Source organism: Sebastes umbrosus, chromosome 5 (assembly GCF_015220745.1).
Source record: "Sebastes umbrosus isolate fSebUmb1 chromosome 5, fSebUmb1.pri, whole genome shotgun sequence".
NCBI classification, from domain to species: Eukaryota; Metazoa; Chordata; class Actinopteri; order Perciformes; family Sebastidae; genus Sebastes; species Sebastes umbrosus.
The window spans coordinates 15,208,942-15,228,627 of record NC_051273.1 but is presented as its reverse complement, the minus strand read 5'-3'; the positions used below and the strand labels follow the sequence as shown (position 1 = coordinate 15,228,627).

The window sequence follows — 19,686 nt, the reverse complement described above, 5'->3', positions numbered from 1 at the left end:
CTATTTGGGTTGATTGTACAGTTTATCAGTTGTTCTGTACTGTTATGTATTGAATATAATGTGAAATATCCATAAAATATGTCACTTAGTCAGGGGTCGTCAGTTTACTCAACGATAGAAAAGGGGTCCCTTGAGGCAAAAGGCTGGAAAACCACTGAACTTTTGGATAAATTGAAAGACATTCATGGTTCCCAGATGATGAATCCTCATGACTTTGGTGATCCCCTGACATTTCATTTAGTACCACTATGAGATTAACATTTTGTTAATTTTTATTGAAAAATCTATCTAAAACTGTAGGATGGATTGCTGTTCAGACATTTATGTCCCCAGAGGATGTATTATAATAACGTTGACCCTTTGATCTTCCATCAAAAGGTCAAACTTCAGTTTGTCCAGTTCTTTAGTTTATGACCAAATACCTACAAAACGAATGACTTTTGGGATCGTGTCTATGTTCCCTCAGTCCAATGTTCCCTCAGATAAGTACTCCCGCCGGTGCCATGCCGTTGTTCCGACGGACCATTATTCCGAAACCCCAATAGTCCAAAAAACATTGAACCGAAAGACCATTTGTCTGACAGCCCATTACCCAGAAAACAAACGCCCATTGTTCCGAGGGCCCATTGCTCCAAAAATAAACACTCTCCATGCAACAAACAGCTGCACATGGATAATTATTATGTAGAATAACGTCGCTGGACCTTCCCAGTCACAATTTTTTTCTACTATGGCAAAGGCATGATGCGCCCTACTCTGTCTTTGATTAGCTCACCCTGATATTCTAACCCTAACCAATCTCACTCCTCATACCTAAAACTCACCAACCCAACCAACGAAGACAACAAGTATTAGCCAGACTGTCCGTCTGTTAGTGGATATTGTTAGGGCGATATCTAAAAAAGTTATAGACCGATTTTAACATGGGCCAAGGATGATGCTGAGGGAACAAAGAGCTGACATTCCCATCAACCTCAGCCGTACTTTGTGTTTAGAGCTAATTAGCAAACGTTAGCATGCTAACCTTGTCAAATAAGATGATAAACATGGTAAACATTCTACCTGACAGATATTGGTAACATTTGCATTGTCATTGTGAGCATGTTAACATTAAGCTGAAAAAGCGCTGTGCTTAAGTACCGCCTCACAGAGCTGCTAGCATGGACTTACTTGAGTTAGCCCACTTGAATTTTGGATTTGAGCTGATGTTCAGAATATCCTTATCTCCTCTCTGTTCACGTCTTTCCTCTTTCTTCTCTCTCCCCTCTGCTTTTAAATCTTTCTTGGCTTCATCCTACCCCTTTCTGCCTTCTTGCCTCCCTTGCTGAGTTGCAGGATGCGTGTTCAGTAGTCAGCGACTACGACTGCCCCTGTGTGGAGGTGAGCAGCAGTGTGGAGGACCTGCTGGGCCTCAGCTCTTCTCTCAGAGACTCTGAGTACTTTAAAGACCTGGAGGGAGGGATACCGGCTTCACAGAGTACTGCATCCACAGTAACCACAGTCCCAGAGAGCAAAACTCTGACTGTTGGCCTCCAGGTGTCCCTAAACACAGACAATCCTGCCATCAACCAGACTTCTTTGAGCACACACTCGCCTCAGGTCGCTGCACCATCTTCCCCCTACTATATACACCCTGCAGAGGAACTTCATCAAAACTTTGTGGTCACTCAGCTCAGTCCGAAGATATTGCCGGGTTGTATCATTGACAGCGGTGACTCCTCAGGCCCTGCTGTAGGGCTCAGCTTGACTATTAATCTGAATGGACTGTTGGGATCAATGGAAACAGCAAAAGGAATAACAGGATCAGAGGAAGTAAAGGAGCAAGCCACTATGGATTTAGACCTAGAGCCAGACCTGGATAGCTTTCCTATTCTGGTCAGATCCATGTCAACGTCTCGGAGGCACAGCTGGGGCATGCCCGTGTCCCCCATCAACCTGGGGAGGAGGTAAGATGGATGGATGGTTGTAAAGGATGGAAAGATCTCATAAGGATGAATATAATAACACCCAAACAGCTCATGAGTCATATCTAAAGTCTTACACATGTTTTAGCTGAGCTCAGTGTGTTTGGTGGTTTAGTTGGTTGTTCTTTCACAGCTTTTAAATAATGCAGTCGAGGCTACTTTGGGGTGTGAATATGAACAGTGCACCGATATACTTAATGAAAAACAAAACCGAAAAACAACACAAAAATAGACTCATAGTGTCTCTCTCAAAAGTTTAGTTTGGTTAATAGATACATTTCTTACTGCCTGCTGTGTGTTTGTTGTTGTGCTGTGCTGCCAGACTGAGTCTGGACACCATGGCCATGGACAGCGATGGAGAGAGAGAGGATGATGAGGAGGGACAGTCCAGCCAGCAGCAGGACTACAGCTGCACAGATTGTCCTGGAGACGAGACAGATGGCTCCAGGCTGAGGGTCCCCTGTCCAAGATCCAGGGTCACTAGCATGGTAATAAAGCAACAGTGACACATTATATATGTTATTGTCAACTAATCTTATCTTAAGATGAAAGCTCCAGCTCCAGCTCCAGCTCCATACCCATTGGTCTCCACTGAAGACATAAATCCTCAAAAACAGGTCACAAATATATCCTTTCATTAAAAAAAATCTAAGTAATTTCCTTAAACAGCTGGGAACTGACATTTTTGTTGCTCAAACATCAGGAAATAGTGCATTTGTTAGGGACTATTTTCAACCCTGGATTAATGCACATTTGGTGCTCTCGTGAGTATTTACAGCAGCAGGATGGTGTATGTAGCAGCAGTGTGGACTCGAGTCACATGTTTTGGAATCGAGTCAGACTCGAGTCACAAATTTGATGACTTTAGACTCGACTTGACAAAATAAAAAAAAATTGTATTTGGACTTTAAAACCAGTGACTTGTGACTTCACTTAGACTTGAGTCTTTTGACTTGAAAATATTACATGAATTCATTTGCTGCCCTTCATTTCCTGAATCAACTGACGTTAACGCTTTTCATTCCTAGCAAGTCGATACTTAATTCCCCAGATCCACTTTGTTTGAACCAATCCGACAGCATCCAATCAAGTTGCAGGAGTGAACCATGACGTTACTGAGTGCCAGTTAGAAAAAAAATTATACTACAGATTATTTCGTTTGCATACAAAAACTATGCGGCGGTCAACAAAAAAAACGAATTGCAGTATCCGAAACTCGAAAATTACAGACGTTGACGCAAATGGCATTACATTTGGTGAAGTGCACATTACTACTTGTTTAGGACTCAAAACTCAAAGTTTAGGACTTGAGTGCAAAGACTTGAGACTTACTAGTGACTTGCAATAAATGACTTGGTCCAGCCTCTGGTATGTAGCATTGAGGCAAAATAAACTACAGTATGTGTGTTCATGGTGACGAAGGAACATGTCACCCAGTGCAACAGTGTGGCTTATTTATGTGTTTTAATGTTTTTTTGGACAATTCTAATATGATATGTCTAGCTTTCACTATATAGATGATACAGATCAATTCATTTTTGTTATTGTTGGTCTTTCTTGCGATTTGTTGTTAATAAGAAAACTTTAAATAATCTCCAAATGTACCCTTTAAGTATTTCTGCTGTATGTTGGGGAGTGGAGATGAAACGGATCTAATGTGCACTTGATGTACATGTGTGTTTATTCTTCAGGGCTTTCAGGCTGGTGGCGTGCCTGGCAGGCATCTGTACTCCCGCTCAGACATCCTCGCCACTGACGAATGTTCCCGTGCTGCACACATTTCTCGTGTTGTGCAGACATCCAAACAGGCCGCCATGGCAGCAGGAGGTGGGGCTGAATGTTGGTACACGTATAGAGTACATGTTAGTTTGTGTGTTTTACACTCAGCAGGCAGCTGTTTTCATCATACTTGACCTTTTCTCTTCTGCAGCAGAGGAGTTTGACCCTGAAGAAAACTTACATTCTACTGAAGGACAGAGCCATATGTAAGTCTGCACATCAATTGCATCAATTCCTTATGACACGCAATATAAGGTGGAATATCTATTTCCTTTCCAGAGGATGCTTCAGTTCAGGTTTAATGATGCTTGAAAGAAAGAAGAAAGATACTCCTCTGGTTTGATTCACAGCAGACAACTGTTGATCAGTAAATTATACCTGACACTTTTGAATGGCTCAGTACAATAGTTCACATACTGTTCTGTAGTTGTAAATTATTGTAGTCTGGTACAGCTGTCTAACTCCCACATAACAGGGGGGCTTCCCCCATTCCCTCCTGACATTTCTGCTCCATGTCATATGTCTGCAACCTCCTCCTCCCACAGTCCTCTCTCCTAGCTCCTTAGATGGCCCCTCAGTGTGTGTGTGTGTGTGTGTGTGTGTGTGTGTGTGTGTCAGTGTAGTACTGTATTTGTGTGCTTTGACTATTGTGTGGACGCAGCAGACAAGAGAGGATCCTTTTCTAAATTGCAGTTTGACACCCAGCTCCCAGTAGTCTCCACCTCTCCTCTCCTCTCCTCACTCAGTCTCAGTGTCTTGTTTGTCTTAGGCTGATGGTACAAAAAGTCCTGCAGGAGCTAAAGCTGTACCATGGGTAAGTAAACAGGAGAGGGAGGTCTGCTTGGCTCAAACGCTCGTCTTCAGAGCAGCAGCAGCAGAGCCAGATTGTGACCAGGGGGAGCACTGCACTGTGTGTGGGTGCATGCTTTATTTCGACGTGTGTTTGCATGTGCCTGTTTGGGCACCGAATTCTCCATCATCCCTGGAAAGGGTCTGTGGAACACTAGAGGGTTTTTTTATTTCACAAAAACACTAGTTGACATTGAGCTCACCTGACAATGAAACCCAGCTGACTTTGTGATAAACACCACTTAATAGTGCACTTCTGGCTGGACCATGTTATACTCTCAGTTTCTCTATTCACTTGTGCTGCTTTAAAGGGGACATATCATGAAAAACTCACTTGTTCAATGCTTGTGCACATACATTAGGGTTAAAAATAAATATAAATAAAGGCCCAGACACACCAAGTCCACATCAAAGAACTAGCGACGACGAAGGCCAACTGTTGCATCACCTCACTTCGTTTTTGTCTTGGCCGACAAGTTACATTTCAACACATTGCAAAGACTACAGCCGACGGCCAGTTAGCACGTACATACTGCGCCTGCGTGAGAAATAACTCTCCACACCGGCAGGCGGCGGTAGTCTATATTTGTCATTCAAAAAGGGAAACCGGAAGACCGAGGACGACGAATATACAAGCCGTTGTTATGATATGTACATGAAACAAAACGGCGTTTGCCGACCGTTTTCACACCACTCTCACTCATAACTCGGCTTCATTCCACATGGCCATGTCGTTGTGAAAATATCCGTGTATTGGAATGATCACATGAGATGAAAATGAATAATGAGAAGAGCCTTCTGTGTTTTTCCTCCTGACTTTACTCATTGCTTGCTTTCCTCACTTCCGTTTCTTTTCTCGTGCACTGATTCGTTTAAGCTGAACAGCCAATCAGAGTGACCGCTGCTGATTCAACATGCTGAAAAGGCCAAAAAAACTCTGACACGTCCAGACTAAAGCCCCAAACTGTCCTACGGTCGACTGTCGGCTTGGTGTGTCAGGGCCTTAAAGCAACCCAGACAGTTTTTTTTTTTGTGGACTGCATAGATTAGAAAACATGTTATTCAACAAGCCATTCAGATTTGGCTCCCCTTCCTGTGTCACATTCAGGCTCATTAGAATATACCGCCCCCCATCTGAGCACCTCCACCCACAGCTTGAGAACTAACTTTGTAAAGGTGCTCCATACTTTTCTCGCAAGCCAATCAGAGCACCCTGGAGTTTTTCAGGAGGGGGGCTTAAAGAGACAGGCGCTAAAACAGAGCGTTTCAGACCAAGTCCAGTTGCCGCTGATTTAACCCCTTACTCGGATATCATGACCTGGATGACTGAGAACCTTCGCAAACACGTTTCAGACAGAGGGTGAATACAGGTATATTCAGACAGACAGCATGAGACAAATAAAGTGTTTTTGAACATTAAAGCATTTAAACATGTTCTAGTAGAAACCCAAAATGCCAAGTATGAACCTGAAAATAAGCATGCTATGCCCCCTTTAAAAGTATCTTATGGTTATTTATGGTTAATATTTGGGCCATTGAAACTGAGTCTCTCTCCATACTGAAACCTTCTCTTTGTCCTCCACAGAGCGAAACAGAGGAACAACAGATCAGACTCCAAAGTTGCAGGAAATGTCACTTGGTACGAGTTCCTCTCTAATGAGTAAGTACCGTCCTTATCACAGTTCCCTTATCACTAACGCTGCAGACATTTTCACCTTTATGGACATTTTGGATGAAAAAAAAATACTAACAACAATAATAATGATGTGCTCAATAAATGGTTGCTATGTGTCTTGCATATTTGCATAGAGGTGTTTCATTGTCCATCCATAACAGGGGATGATCAAAACCAAAAGGGTTAAAACATTAAGAGCCTGTACAGTTAAAGCTGCTTTTAGTCCTGCAGTGATGTGGTTTCTTGTCATGGAAACAATCCAATTAAAGTTCCCATTGCTGCAACTATTCAACAAAATCACCTGTGTGTTGATTTCCACAATTATGATATATATTATATAAGTTGCACAAGACAAACAATGTCCTATCTTGACTTAAGCTTTTGAAAGATATTAAGAATAGAGTTTCAAGATGATCAGATAAATAATTTTCAATAAATATGAATGATTATCAAATCTGAGTATTAAATTCTGTCAGAGTCTGTTTCTGTGTGTTTGTATTTCCTTTATTTCTTGGTGTGTATTTCATCCTCTGCTTCTTCTACCAGTAATGAAGAAGAGGAGGATCGTTCAGAGAAGGTGGAGAAAGGCACCAAGGTGAAGAGGACTCTCAGCTCTCTGAGGAACAGGGTGACTGGCTCCTTCAATAAAGATAAGGTAAACCTATACCACAGATGTCACTTTGAACTCATACTGCAATATACCATGCTGCCTGAACGGCAAAGGAATATATGACCTAATTAGCATTAAAAAAAGACCAAATCCTGAGTTGTAAACAGTTCCCTGTGTGCATGTTGCTGCACACACGAGCCACTAATCTACTTACACAAACCCTGTTATATATCCTGCCTCTGACACGGTTATGCAATGTCATACCCGGTCATGTAGTATGTACCATGGTGAAAGAGAACACACAACTTTGCATGTAAACCCCCCCCCACCTGTGTGTTTGCTCTTCTCGTTCCTCTGCAGGGTAAGAACCGAGAAAAAGAGCAGCAAAAAGAGAAGGAGAAGGAGCGAGAGGCCAAAGAGAAAGACAAAGTGTGCGGCAGGAGAATCAGCAACGGGCATTTTTTGGTGCCAGGTGCTTTTTCCAGCTGTGCTACCTGCTCACTGTGCAGCAAGACCCTGCAGAGAAAGCATGGCCTGCAGTGCATGAGTGAGTAACACCACAACCACAGGTGTACACGCACCCACGCTTGTTCTCAGTCTGACACACGAGTGCACAAGTGCTCCGCTCACTCACAAACTTGCACCTCTTTATACCGTACCCACGCTGACTGCACGCATGCTCAACCACCCACTTGTTGGAGTACTCAAGCACATACAAGCGTTATTTTAATACGCTTGTTTACATTTTTGTTACGTGGCAGATTACAGCATTAAAAATACACTAAATAAGATTTTCACTTTGTCTTCACAACTATGTCATAACCTAGAAAGTGATAATTATAGTTCAGGCCACTCGTCATATTGACTGTGGCTTTTCTTTTGAATGTTACTGCTGAAAAGAAGATGGTGTACTCCCTTTCAGTTCCTCTTTAAACACATTGACATAGTCTGCAATTCTCTCTGCACTTTTTTTCACACTGCATCATCACTGTGGGTCCTAGTTTTGCATAACTCGGCTCACTTGTTTAGATGTGTTATCTGATCTATTAGCACCAGTCTGACAGTTGTTTATGTGAATCTACTTCATGCCTTTGCTCTGGCTTGAAATATTCTTCACGTTTCCTGCGTCTTTTGAGTGTTGGGTTGGTTCGTCTGGCCCAACCACAGCTTTGTGCGTCCATTCGTGGAGTAGACCTGCACAGGACATTTTAACACCCCGTGGCTTGTTGTATTTGGTCTCTCTTAAGCCACTCCTATGTAGCCTGGCGGTCAGCTGATATACCTGCAATACCTGATGAAAGACATGTAAAAGTGTTTGTGAGTAGAGCACAGTGGAAAAACTCAAAGAAGTGAGTTTGACTGTGATAGATAAGACCTTTTTTATTATAAGATATGTTTGAAAAAGAAGGCCACTTAACAATGAAATAATCAAAAGAGTTTAAAGTGGGGTAAGCGTAAAATTTGGCAGAAAGTGATAGTTGTGTATTATAACTCTTACCTCTACCTTTGGTAATAGATCTATTGTATAAGGTTGTGCTAAAGTGCAGTTTGATTTTAGAGATTTCTAAATACAGTGATGTAAAAATTCAATGGCAAGTGTCAGTGGAGATTAATTAATGAAATAATGAATGGTAGTTTTATTACATCCCTTATTAATCCCTTAATAACATGCCCTTTAACAGCACCTTTTTAAATACAATATCCATTACAAGTAATGATCCAAAGTAAGAAAAAGCAGCAAAATATCAACCTTACTCAAAGTTTAAAGTCATTATGCAGATATGCACCATTTTGGGTGTAATTCATAATTTGAATAGGCTGAAGGCCTGGAAAGGAGGTTATGTTTTCACCGGCGTTGGTTTGTTTGTTTGTTGGTTTGTCCGTTTGGAGGATTACTCCAAAAGTCCACGATGGATTTGAATGACATTTTTTGGAGGGGTGGGGTGTGGCACAATGAACAATCCATTCGATTTTGGTGGCGATCCGGCTTTGGGAATTTTTTTTTTATTAACTCCGCTCAGCCTGTGTATTAACACCAGAGGCTTTAAGACATGCTCAGTGTAACTGATGACTCCTCACCCTGCCTCTTTCCTAGGGACAGAGAGAGAGCAGGAGGTGGAGGGAGGGGGGGGTCACCTATAGATTCTGCATTTTTTCACATTAAACTCGGTGAAATTACAGTTGAGTTCGACCAAAGCACGCTTGGTGATTGTTGGAAAGAGTAACGACGACGGTTTAGGTGAGTTTTATTTTTTTTCTGTCCAGTTTGAATGAAGTGTTTTATGATGCTCCGCTACGTACAGCTGATCTCAACATAAACAAAAATACACGTGGATGATGGCGCAAGCTGAATGGAGAGGGGGGGGGCAATGTTACTCGGGCAGCTTGGCGGAGGTCTGCGCTCTCCAAGTGCCATTCTAGTCTTTATTATATATTTAAATTAGAATTAAAGTGACATTGTTGTGATGTGATTTAACTGCATACTGTAGTTAAGGTCAGACTTTCTCTATTGATCTTCCATAAACCCTGTAAAAGTGCATACAAGTTATTTTAAAAGTGATACTTTTAAACTTCCACTGGGTAGATGGCACAGCTGGATTTATGGCAAACATCTGCTGACATTATTGTAACTCAAAGACTGTCTTCTCCTAAACCATGTGGTCTGTTGGTGGATAATTTCACATCAACATATACAGTTTCAAACAAAGAACAAGGAAGCAGAGCTGATCTCAGTATTAGTGCCATTTCAATTTTCTTTGAACTGGACTATTTCCAGCAGGACAAGGAGAGGAGCCAGGGCCGACTTAAGACATACGTATGCCATGTAGGCGGTCGCCTAGGGCGCCCCCATTGGGGGCGCTGGTCGCCCTCTACATTTTTTTTTTTTTTTAAATGCTGTTGGGCGCCCTTCCTCATTTTCTGCATTGAGGTAACAAATGAACAAAAAAAGAAATACACTTTTCACCCCACAACTCTTGTTGTTGTGAAACTGACTAAACACTTTTATGCCAACAATATCGGGGACTAATTGTTTGTGTGTTGCGGTTTACGGGACTAGGGTTAGGGTTCCGGGGGGTTCCAAATCCGAATTTTGCCAAGGGCAGTGGTTCTCAAACTATGGTACAAATACCACTGGTGGTACGCGTGCTCTCTCTAGTGGTACGCGGAGGAATCTCTGACTATCGATTCCTCTTATTGATGCTTTCCCACCGTTACGCGCTACGGTGAATTAAAAAAAAGTGCTCAACAGCATGGCGCTACTAAACCTGAGGGGATGCACCCTGATAAAGCGAAACTGTGAACAACAAATCTGGGCTGAAATCAGCAGGAGGAGAGTTAGTAACGTCAGCTGTTAGCAGCCGGTGGTAAATACCGGAGATATGAACGTTAGAAGAGGTGCCATTGAGTTATTGTTATGAGGCGTTCAAAGTCGGCTCAGGAAAAATTACTATTAGGCGAAGATAAATTACGTTATCATGATGTGTTCAAATGTTATCTCGTAAAATTTAGTTTTGGCGGAAAACTTGAAAGATGTTTTCACATCATTAAAAGAACCATTACTACCCAAAACAGTCAGTCCTGTACGGTTAAAAAACTCTTGCATATAATGTAATTTTCTTAATAATATGCTGGAGCAGTTAGTCTTTCATGGCTGATAAGTTTCCTCACTCCTTCTGTTCTGTGGGAGACAAACACCATAATATGTCCAAGGACATTTATAAATCCTGTGGTCTGGCAGGGGGGATATACTGTGTGCTTGTTTTTAAATAGTGTGCTTATTAAACAAAGTTGTTCTGGCATCTTTCACAAGGCACAGGGCACCACACACATCCACTGTGATTCAGACTGCTTCTTTTAGACATTAACCAGAAACCAGTAACACATCTATCTCTCTTGCTTTCTCTCTCCGAGGCTATTCCCCATTCATTAAGCATGGCTGTTGAGAGTGGTGAAGTTACAAATCCTAAAGTTTGACACTTCTTGTGCTGTTGCCACACACACACACACACACACACACACACCAGGCGTGAGAAAACAAGTGAGTGTCCCTTTAATTATAAGCGAGCCCTGTAGGGGAGAATCAGCCGAGAATCAGCCTGAGGAATGCGTCGTTTGTCTGCCAGAGATTGTTCCCACTGAGAGTAGAGAGGACACAAAACTGGACAAAACCCGAGAATGTGGGACACTTGTTGCTGTTGATCATCTCAATGGCTGATTTATCTACATTTCCTTTAGGATGCAGCTGATTCAGATAAACCCCTGAACGGTAAGAAGGCAGCTACAGTAGCGATGGTCTCCAGCGGGATCAGGTGGATCACTAACCGTCGGTTCACTCAATGGAACTTTAGGGGCATCCTGGCCGTTAGCTAGGCTAGCTACATGCTAACCATAGCTAGGTAGCTACATGCTAACCATAGCTAGGTAGCTAAATGCTAACCATAGCATAGCTAGGTAGCTACATGCTAACCATAGCTAGGTAGCTACATGCTAACCATAGCATAGCTAGGCTAGCTACATGCTAACCATAGCTAGGAAGCTACATGCTAACCATAGCTGGGCTAGCTACATGCTAACCATAGCATAGCTAGGTAGCTAGATGCTAACTATAGCTAGGAAGCTACATGCTAACCATAGCAACCAACCGCTGCTATATGCTAACCATAGCTAGGTAGCTACATACTAACCATAGCAACCAACCAACCGCTGCTATATGCTAACCATAGCTAGGTAGCTACATGCTAACCATAGCTAACGAACCGCTTCTTGTATTTTCCTTCTTTAAAGCTTTGTGTAATGTGGGGATTGAGTCAGTAAGTGTGTTAACAAGGTTGAACCAACTTCTGAAGTTATTATTTATCACAAACTGGCCCCAAATTAACTCCCAGTAGCTGGCTAGCTAGCTAGTTAGCCTGTCTACAACCAACCGCTGCTATTTTAAAAATGAACTGGTTAGCTTTAATTAGCTTAAAGTGATAACAACAACAGCAGCAGACAACTCTGTTTGTCTTGGTGTGTGTGTATATTGCACAACTTCCCTTCAGTTTCACTTTTATGTGGCTCTTTTTAGGAGTTGCTGCTGGCTCTGCAGACTTTGAGCTCAACAGGTGATTTGCTAGCTAACGTTAGCTTCCAAGATAAACTTCTGTTATTAACATTTACTAGCATGCTCAGATTGTTTTGCCTTTTAATATGAAGGGGAATTCAAAGGTGAGCAAACATTTATATTTGGATCGTGATCTGTCGAAGCTGTGTATAACTGTATCTTTGTTTTTATTCTCCCCACCCTGTTATAGTTGGCTCAGGGACTGTGCAGCTATAACTGGCTCTTTGTTATGAAACTCCATAATCCTCGATGTGTTAAATGATGTTGTTCTTGATTGTCAAATTCTTGCTTTTCTTACTCCCTGTTCGGATTAAGTTTTTTCTCTGTGACTGGGTCACATGGTGCTAATTGTGCTTGGCAGGTCTGCCGGTGCATAACAGCCCACTCCACTGACTCTGGGTCTCACCCATCTCACCCTGTTAGCACACCACTTCTCCATGCATCACTGCTTTGCCCTCCAGCATGCCTGACTCTCTGGGTGTCTGCCTTTTTACAAGGTTTAAAGTCGGTCTGCCTCCATGTCTCCTCTCAATACTTGTCAGTAGATTACTAAACTGTTGTTATCATCTACTTTCTAATGGGATCTATTGGCCTGATTAAGTCAGGTGATGGACACAAGTCTCATAGAGGGGGCTAATCAGCAGAGGAGATGTTGAATGTGTAAAATAATTGATCTTAGGCTATGTGAGACTTTAACTTCAAGTATAAGGCATGTATTTAGATCTGGATGTACTTTTTGCCTTAGCTTTCCCCAAGCTTTAACTTCTAGTATTATCTGTATGCTACTGGTGTTCAATGGTAATCCTGACCCTCCTATTTGAGCAAGAAATGTGACCGGGGGAGATGTTTCGCTTCACAGAGTAAACAACTCCTGGAGCCCCTGTTCCTCCTGTTTCACCAGATGATGTCATGGGTTGGCTGGCTGCTTCAGGGTTTGCCGCAAGTGTTGATGTTTTTGTCCCTATTGTCTCAGGGAATTAAGAGTAACCTCTTACATATACAGGGAGCAGGTGATTTCTGTGTTTGGCTAAAAAAGGAATATCTTCAAAACAGCTGTTGTGACCTCTTTTCGTCATTTGTAGTATCAGGGTTTTTCTATGAACTGCATAGGGTGGTAGGTGGCACATGCAGTTTTAAGTAACACAGAATAGTGTTGGTTAACGGAAACCACAGTAAATATTAGCCTACATACACTACCCCAAGTTAGTTTCCCTGCACCATCTAAAGTTACACTATGAAAGATTAATATGTTTGGATTAGTTATCAAGAAGAGAGGGTACATGCTGTTTAACCCTCTTCATACATTTAAACTGAACAATGCTGGCATATGTGAATCGTGTACCACCACTTAACCTAAAATCAGATGCTATGGCCCATAGAAAACACTGCACACGGGCACTAGCCTACATGATTTGAAACCTTTCATTTAGACTGAGGCAGTACTGTTGCTACAGAATTTAAAAAGATAACTCCCTTTTGTTTTGTATGTTTTTGCATGCTACAAATCATGTTAAAATTTAACCATATTTTAGGGAGTTAATAATACATGCGTTCATGTTTGTGCATGGACAGGTGCACAGTTTTTTTTTTGAAGAATACTCCAAACCAAAAAAACTGAAAACCAAACCTGAAAGTCTAACAAAAAGAAAACAGATTTCATGAAAAATATTGTTTAGGGTTTTTTTTTAATTAAAAGGTTTCTGTTTAGCTGTTCGTCTAACAATGCAGATAAATACTTAAAGTTTCTGTGTAAACCAGCAAGGAGAGTTTTATTACACAATACCAGCATCTAAAATTCTATACCACGTTTTAGGAAATGGTCATCAGTAATGTAAACTGCCGGTATGCGCAAGTCCTAGTTAATGTGACGAAACTTGCAAAACCACCCTTTTTGGAAACTGCAATTCTACACACACACTGTCTTGGATCTGACAGTGTTTGAAGGAAATATGATAAAACAACTTTTAAGAGTCCTGTTGTATGAGTTAATATTTTCCAGGAGGAACCCACCCTTCACTATCAGGAGCTCTGCTGATTCAAGTCTTTTTCCTGTAAGATAACATGAGGCAACACACTCTCTCTTTAGTGGAACAGTTGTGGCGCAGGTAATTTTAACTTGTTCTGATATTTCCTTTTCTGATGGTTTGCTGCTGGTTAGCTTATTTTTTCACTGTTCATTTATCACTCTGCAGATCGCAGTTGTGACCTAGGCCTTGTTTGCAATTGCATTTCTCGTTCATTGAGTAACTCACTGAACTGTGCGCTGTACACCACAAGTGTGCTTCTTGTTTGGTAGGGTGGTTACCAGTCAGCAGATATTGGGTGTGGTGGTGGTTTTGATGAGGGGCTGAGTGTCCCGTGGATCAGCAAACCATAGTGCGGCTGACATGAGTGAGTGACTGGAACTTATCACATTGCTCAAAAGTGGCAGAGCTGGTCGACACTCACCCACTACGTCCACCTGATGACATAAACACTATGATAGTACATACTGGCCTGAGCTGTGATCTGTCGGTTTTCTGGTGCAGCATTGGTTTGGTATTGTGCTATTGCCAAATGTTGAGGTGGTCAGTAGTGAGCGAGTCATTGCTGATAAGCTCTGTGATATCAGTAAGCAGAAAACACCCTGTTCTTGCTTATCTTTGGATAATTTTTACTTTCATTTAGCAAAAAATCTTTTGAATGCTGTTTGAGTACAGTCACCTCTATGACACATTCCTAAACAGAAATAGTTTACTGTTGGGTTCCTCAGTGATGACTTAAAGTGATGTTTTTGCAATGACATGGCTTTTTATTTACTTATCTTTTCCTGTTCTTAGCAATGCTTTTCCCAGCATTGCCTAGTTAGAGTTTGGGCTTTGTTGAAGATGTACCACTGGCTTGATAGACTTTATTAGACATTGAAGGCTTGTTGTGCATTTTGCCTGAAAGATTCAGGCTGGCAGAGAAACTGGAATTTTGCATATTAGTTGGAGCGAGGTGGAAAATGATCTCTTGGGTCTGGCTGCTTGACTGCTGATGAGTTTGTTGGCTTACTGAGTTCTGTGCCCGTATCCTCCATCAAGGTAAAAAAACAATCTTTTCTCCGGTCTCAAAACTGACAAGGACTATCTGATAGGGCGCAATCATTTCTGAGGGTGTTGTTTGCATGTATAGTATTTTGTGCTTTTGGGCAAACTGTGCACTGCTCAGTCGACATTAGGATTCAATGGGCTTGCACTCATAAAATGCAGTAGTTCAGTACTGCTGGACCCAACTCAAAGAGGGACACAGCACTGCTGGTGAAGATTATTCAAAAGCCAGTTTCTGCTTTCTTTTCCTTCAGCTCAGCCAGCAATTGTTCATTTATTACCAGAGAGGAAGACGGGGAGGCGGGGGGGTAGGTTAGATTATGAATGAAGTCAAATAATAGAATAAAGGTGGATAGGGCTGGATCTAAAAAGTAAAAGGGATAGAAAGAAGCTAGATTACACTAACAATATATAAAAAAGGACTTGCATTGTATATGCACTTCACTTGCACACAAAAATGATTATCTCTCACTGCTTCATGCCTTTACTGCACAGAAAGAAGTGTTTTTGTCATTACCTCCATTGTACCGGCACACAGAAGGGGAATAAGCAACAGAGGCCTTTGCAGTACAGCAGCTAGTGGAAGTTGCTAGTATGGGTCATGTTTAAACTGTGTTGTTCACAGGAGTGCCACCTTTGTCAACAAGCTATGCAGCCCGATTCAAACAATCACCATACAGCCTTGTATGTAAAGGGAGCAGTGTTGTGTGGGGGGAAAGTTGATTTAAAAACTAACATTTTCACTTTGTTACGTGAAAAAATGATAATACATTTTATCTATGGAGCGCTTTTCATGAAACTCAAGACACTTTAGACAGTTAAAATGATCATAAACAAGAACATCATAATATGTAAAACACACAACATTAATCACACATTGAAAATTTGATTTTTTAAATTTGATTTGTGATTTGATAAATAATCATCAGTTATGTTGATATAATGACTAAGTGGGTAAAGACAAATAATAGAGCAGCTAGAACAGTCTGGTAAGTGACGCAACCTTTAAAACCAGGAAAAGACAACATTTTTGCCATATTACATTATCCAAAATCTAAGATGATATCTAGTCTCATATCACTATATAGATATAATATCAATATATTGCCCAGCCCTAGCTGCTGGTCAAGTTTGAGTTAGTTTTTCACTCAGATCACTAATCATTCCGCACAGAAAAAAGGTTTTTGATATTTGAGAAAATAATAATATCTGGTAAATAATGACAACATAAAGACCCTCGCTGTCATTAAAATCACAGCACTTAAAATCACAGCACTTAAATTCTAATTTCAGACGTTTTTCCAGTATTGAGTGGCCCGCTTGGTGCAGTCAGCTGAAGTCTGCTTTTCACTAATAGCAGCATTAGATCAGGCTGTTACTGTAAACTCACCAACCCTGTTTCCACTCATCAGCCTCTCTACAGAGAAGCAGCTCTCATTGTTGTGTGTTTATGTATGTCTTCCCCTGTGTGCATCTGTATATGTTTTGCATTGAGGCCATGTGTTTCTTCTCCACGTCAGCCTGGTTTTACCTGGATTGGTTGGGGTTAGACTTTGCATAGTGATAGCTTCATTTGTTTGGAGAGCCTAGTCCCTCAGGAAAGGCTTCTGTTGCTTACCTTATAAACTATGTATGTTGTCTGGCTGGAAGATTGAATTGTGTTGTTTTACAAGTGTTTTGTCCAGTAATTGAGTAAAACATGGAGGGGAGAACAATTTTTTTCCAAAACAACTGATTTGTATCTGTGTTAATCAGCAGAGATACAACCAGTCACGTCATCTAAACCGGATAGCAGTAGCTTTGCTTTTCCATACAGGGAGAAAAGTGGACTAAAAGAGAAACCTATCACTGAGATAAAGGGAGTCTTGGCGGCCTGTCTAAAGTGTGACTCTGTTTCTTGTACATGTAAACAAACAGAAGCCTCAGTTAGAGTAACTGCTGCACCAATCTCATGGAGCCAGAAATGACTTTATGAGAATACTTGTCTGAAAACAAATGCTAAACTTTGTGATTGTTGATAGCGGCAGCTGAAAAAGCTCTGCCTCCAGGCTTCTGTGTCAGCACCGTTGCAGTGCTTTGTTTGAGTTACAGCCTTTTACTTTGAGCGCTGCCTTCAGGGAGCTGTCGGATTGGTTTTGAAATTTCTGAACTTTGTTTACCGTTTCATTTTTCTTGTCCATATTCGTTCCAGAAGCCACCACTGTTGCCCCTCTGTGTACTGTATACTCTGTATCTAATGCAGCACTGACTCTTTGTTCCTGTCCTGCTGTGTTTCAGACTGTGCTGTGAACGTTCACAAGAGCTGCAAGTCTCTGCTGGGTGAGTGCACCAGCACCAAGAATAAGGTAAACACCACACTGGAGCATAGAAAAACAAGGACTAAGGCGAGGCTACAGTGAAGTCACCCTAGTACCTTCATTTCCACTGTGTTCTGTTATTTAGCATATATAGACAAGGTATATACTAGGGCTGTCATGATATCAGATTTTCACTACATGATTATTGTGGCCAAAAGAATTAAATATAACAATATTATCGCAATATCTACAGAAATTTTCAAAATAATAATAATGCTATCAGACAAATTCACCTTTAACTTTGTTTGTTGTGCATTTTGTCTCTTTTTTGGCAAATGAATTACACTCAAAATATGAGCGTAGGGAGGTGGAGAGAGAGTCTGTAACCATAACTGTACAAAAAGCGAGTACGAGAAGAAACTGAAATGATTCAACAAGCACCGGATTATTTACACGATATTATCATATGTGTATTATTTACATAATATCAATATCTCCAAGGTTTAAACCTTGGATTGTTTTAGCACCACAGCAACACTAAATGCATGTGTCATCATGATCAGTGTTCTTTTCATTCAAATTGTAATAGTAAATGACGAGAAAAAGATTTGCAATATAAATTACTTTGTTCTAAAAAAGAGATTTCCAAGCTTTTCTACAACTTGTTGTTTTCATTATCAACAAACACTTCCTGCACTTGCAACCACAGTTCTTGTTTTCTCCACGTAGCCCATGCTTCATGATCTGTAGTTACATTTTGAGGTGGTGCATATTAGTTATAGGGGAACCCTCTATGTAGCAGCAAAGCCTCCACATGTAGCTACTGCACCACCGCGACAGAGGAGCATGAATCCACTTTTGGCAGGGAGAGTTGTGCGTTCATTCGGGGACAGTTTGACTGAAGATTACATGCCTCTGTCCGCTCTTATGAATCTGCCTGAGATGGACTTTGCTTGTTAAGGCCATGTGAGCGGTCTCATCCTGTAAAAAAAGTACAGTAAGAGTGCAATTTTTAGGCATTTTGTAATCTGTCACTCAGCTGATGAAAGCTTGAGAGAATGGCCTTGAAAAAAAATGCTGTCTTCCTTTATTTTCTCCACACAGAGAGATTCTCAACCGAGGAGTTATTCATTGGGATCTCCTAAACTTGGTAAGCAGAACATGCATGTGCAGATGTGCGTCCCACTGTCCACAGTATCAATTGAAGTGTGTGTGTGTGTGTGTATCCACATTGATGGATAGCAAGATGGCTTAGACCCCATGTGTCAAATAAAAAAAAACAGATTGCCTCTCTGTTGGTTTGCAGAGGATTAAACAGATGAATTATTATGACATCTGATGATGGATACGTTCTCTTTCTTTGTCTTACTGTATGTATGTGTGTGTGTGTATATGTTGGTCTGGGTATTTGTGGTATATGTGTGTTTGTCTGCCTACACACTGAGCGTAGAGGGGGAGGTTGGCCTCCAACAGAATGTAGGCAATGGTGATGATTGGCTGTTGTTGACAACAGTCAGGAGCTTCACCTCTGGTTCAATTCTTGTCCAAACCCGGGATGGATTTAGTAATATTGTACAATTTATACACAGTAGTAGATTCATTGATTGATTATATGGTGGCGCTCATGGAAGGAGCAGCTTCCGAACCATAAGATAAAAAAATTGCTGCTATTTCTTTTAAGCCCCGCTACGGAGCAGTGCCTCCGGGGCCGTAGCACAATAGACATACAACATACATTTCTTTACATGCCTGTAAGACAATAAAAGCACTTTACTTTAAGTCAAGTTTGTATCAAAACACAAAGAGAAACAGAAGGAATCAAAACAAAAATTCTATCTTTGCAAATTATTTTTAAAGAATGTCAGATTTTTCATTCCAATATTTCTTCTACTTTATAAAAGGTTAGATTAAAGGTCATTTGACCTGTTAAATGTGAAGTACGTTTTCATTCATTATCATCAAGTGGTCCATCCCAGGAAATTTTTAATATTCAGCAGGTCCTGTTGCATGTGATTGGACCCGCAGGAGACATGAGCGGCAGCAGCAGCAGCTTAAATTAATCTCCTGTAGCAGTTGTTGTTCTCCTCTGAACAGCTGGAGTCCTGTCAGCCACACCTGATATCTCCTCCTGTCCTGCTCTAGTCAATCAGTAGCTCTTGCAGGGGGTCAGGGAGACAAGGAGAGAGGGATTCAGGAAAAGTGAAGAATCCGAAAGTGCGAGAAAGAGAGAGATCGGACATGAAGTATCTGGGCGGGTCGCATATATATAAACCAGGTTTTGTGCTGTTCTCTGCTTCTGGTTTACTCCATTGAAGGCACATTGCTTATTACTTTTGC

At 41.3% G+C, this 19,686-nt stretch overlaps 1 protein-coding gene across 2 annotated transcripts in view; it reads left to right on the top strand.

The window, feature by feature from the left end:
• arhgef18b (rho/rac guanine nucleotide exchange factor (GEF) 18b) overlaps positions 1 to 19,686 on the top strand; it is a 50,477-nt gene that overhangs the window by 6,110 nt on the left and 24,681 nt on the right. The window contains exons 3-12 of one of the 2 annotated variants that reach the window (XM_037769507.1): positions 1,336 to 1,946; positions 2,287 to 2,452; positions 3,656 to 3,791; positions 3,895 to 3,949; positions 4,513 to 4,557; positions 6,178 to 6,252; positions 6,814 to 6,922; positions 7,238 to 7,424; positions 17,330 to 17,397; positions 18,454 to 18,499. In XM_037769507.1, the coding sequence (XP_037625435.1) occupies positions 1,336 to 1,946; positions 2,287 to 2,452; positions 3,656 to 3,791; positions 3,895 to 3,949; positions 4,513 to 4,557; positions 6,178 to 6,252; positions 6,814 to 6,922; positions 7,238 to 7,424; positions 17,330 to 17,397; positions 18,454 to 18,499 (1,498 nt within the window). The remainder of the gene's footprint in view (positions 1 to 1,335; positions 1,947 to 2,286; positions 2,453 to 3,655; positions 3,792 to 3,894; positions 3,950 to 4,512; positions 4,558 to 6,177; positions 6,253 to 6,813; positions 6,923 to 7,237; positions 7,425 to 17,329; positions 17,398 to 18,453; positions 18,500 to 19,686) is intronic. The other variant, XM_037769508.1, reaches the window with a different exon arrangement.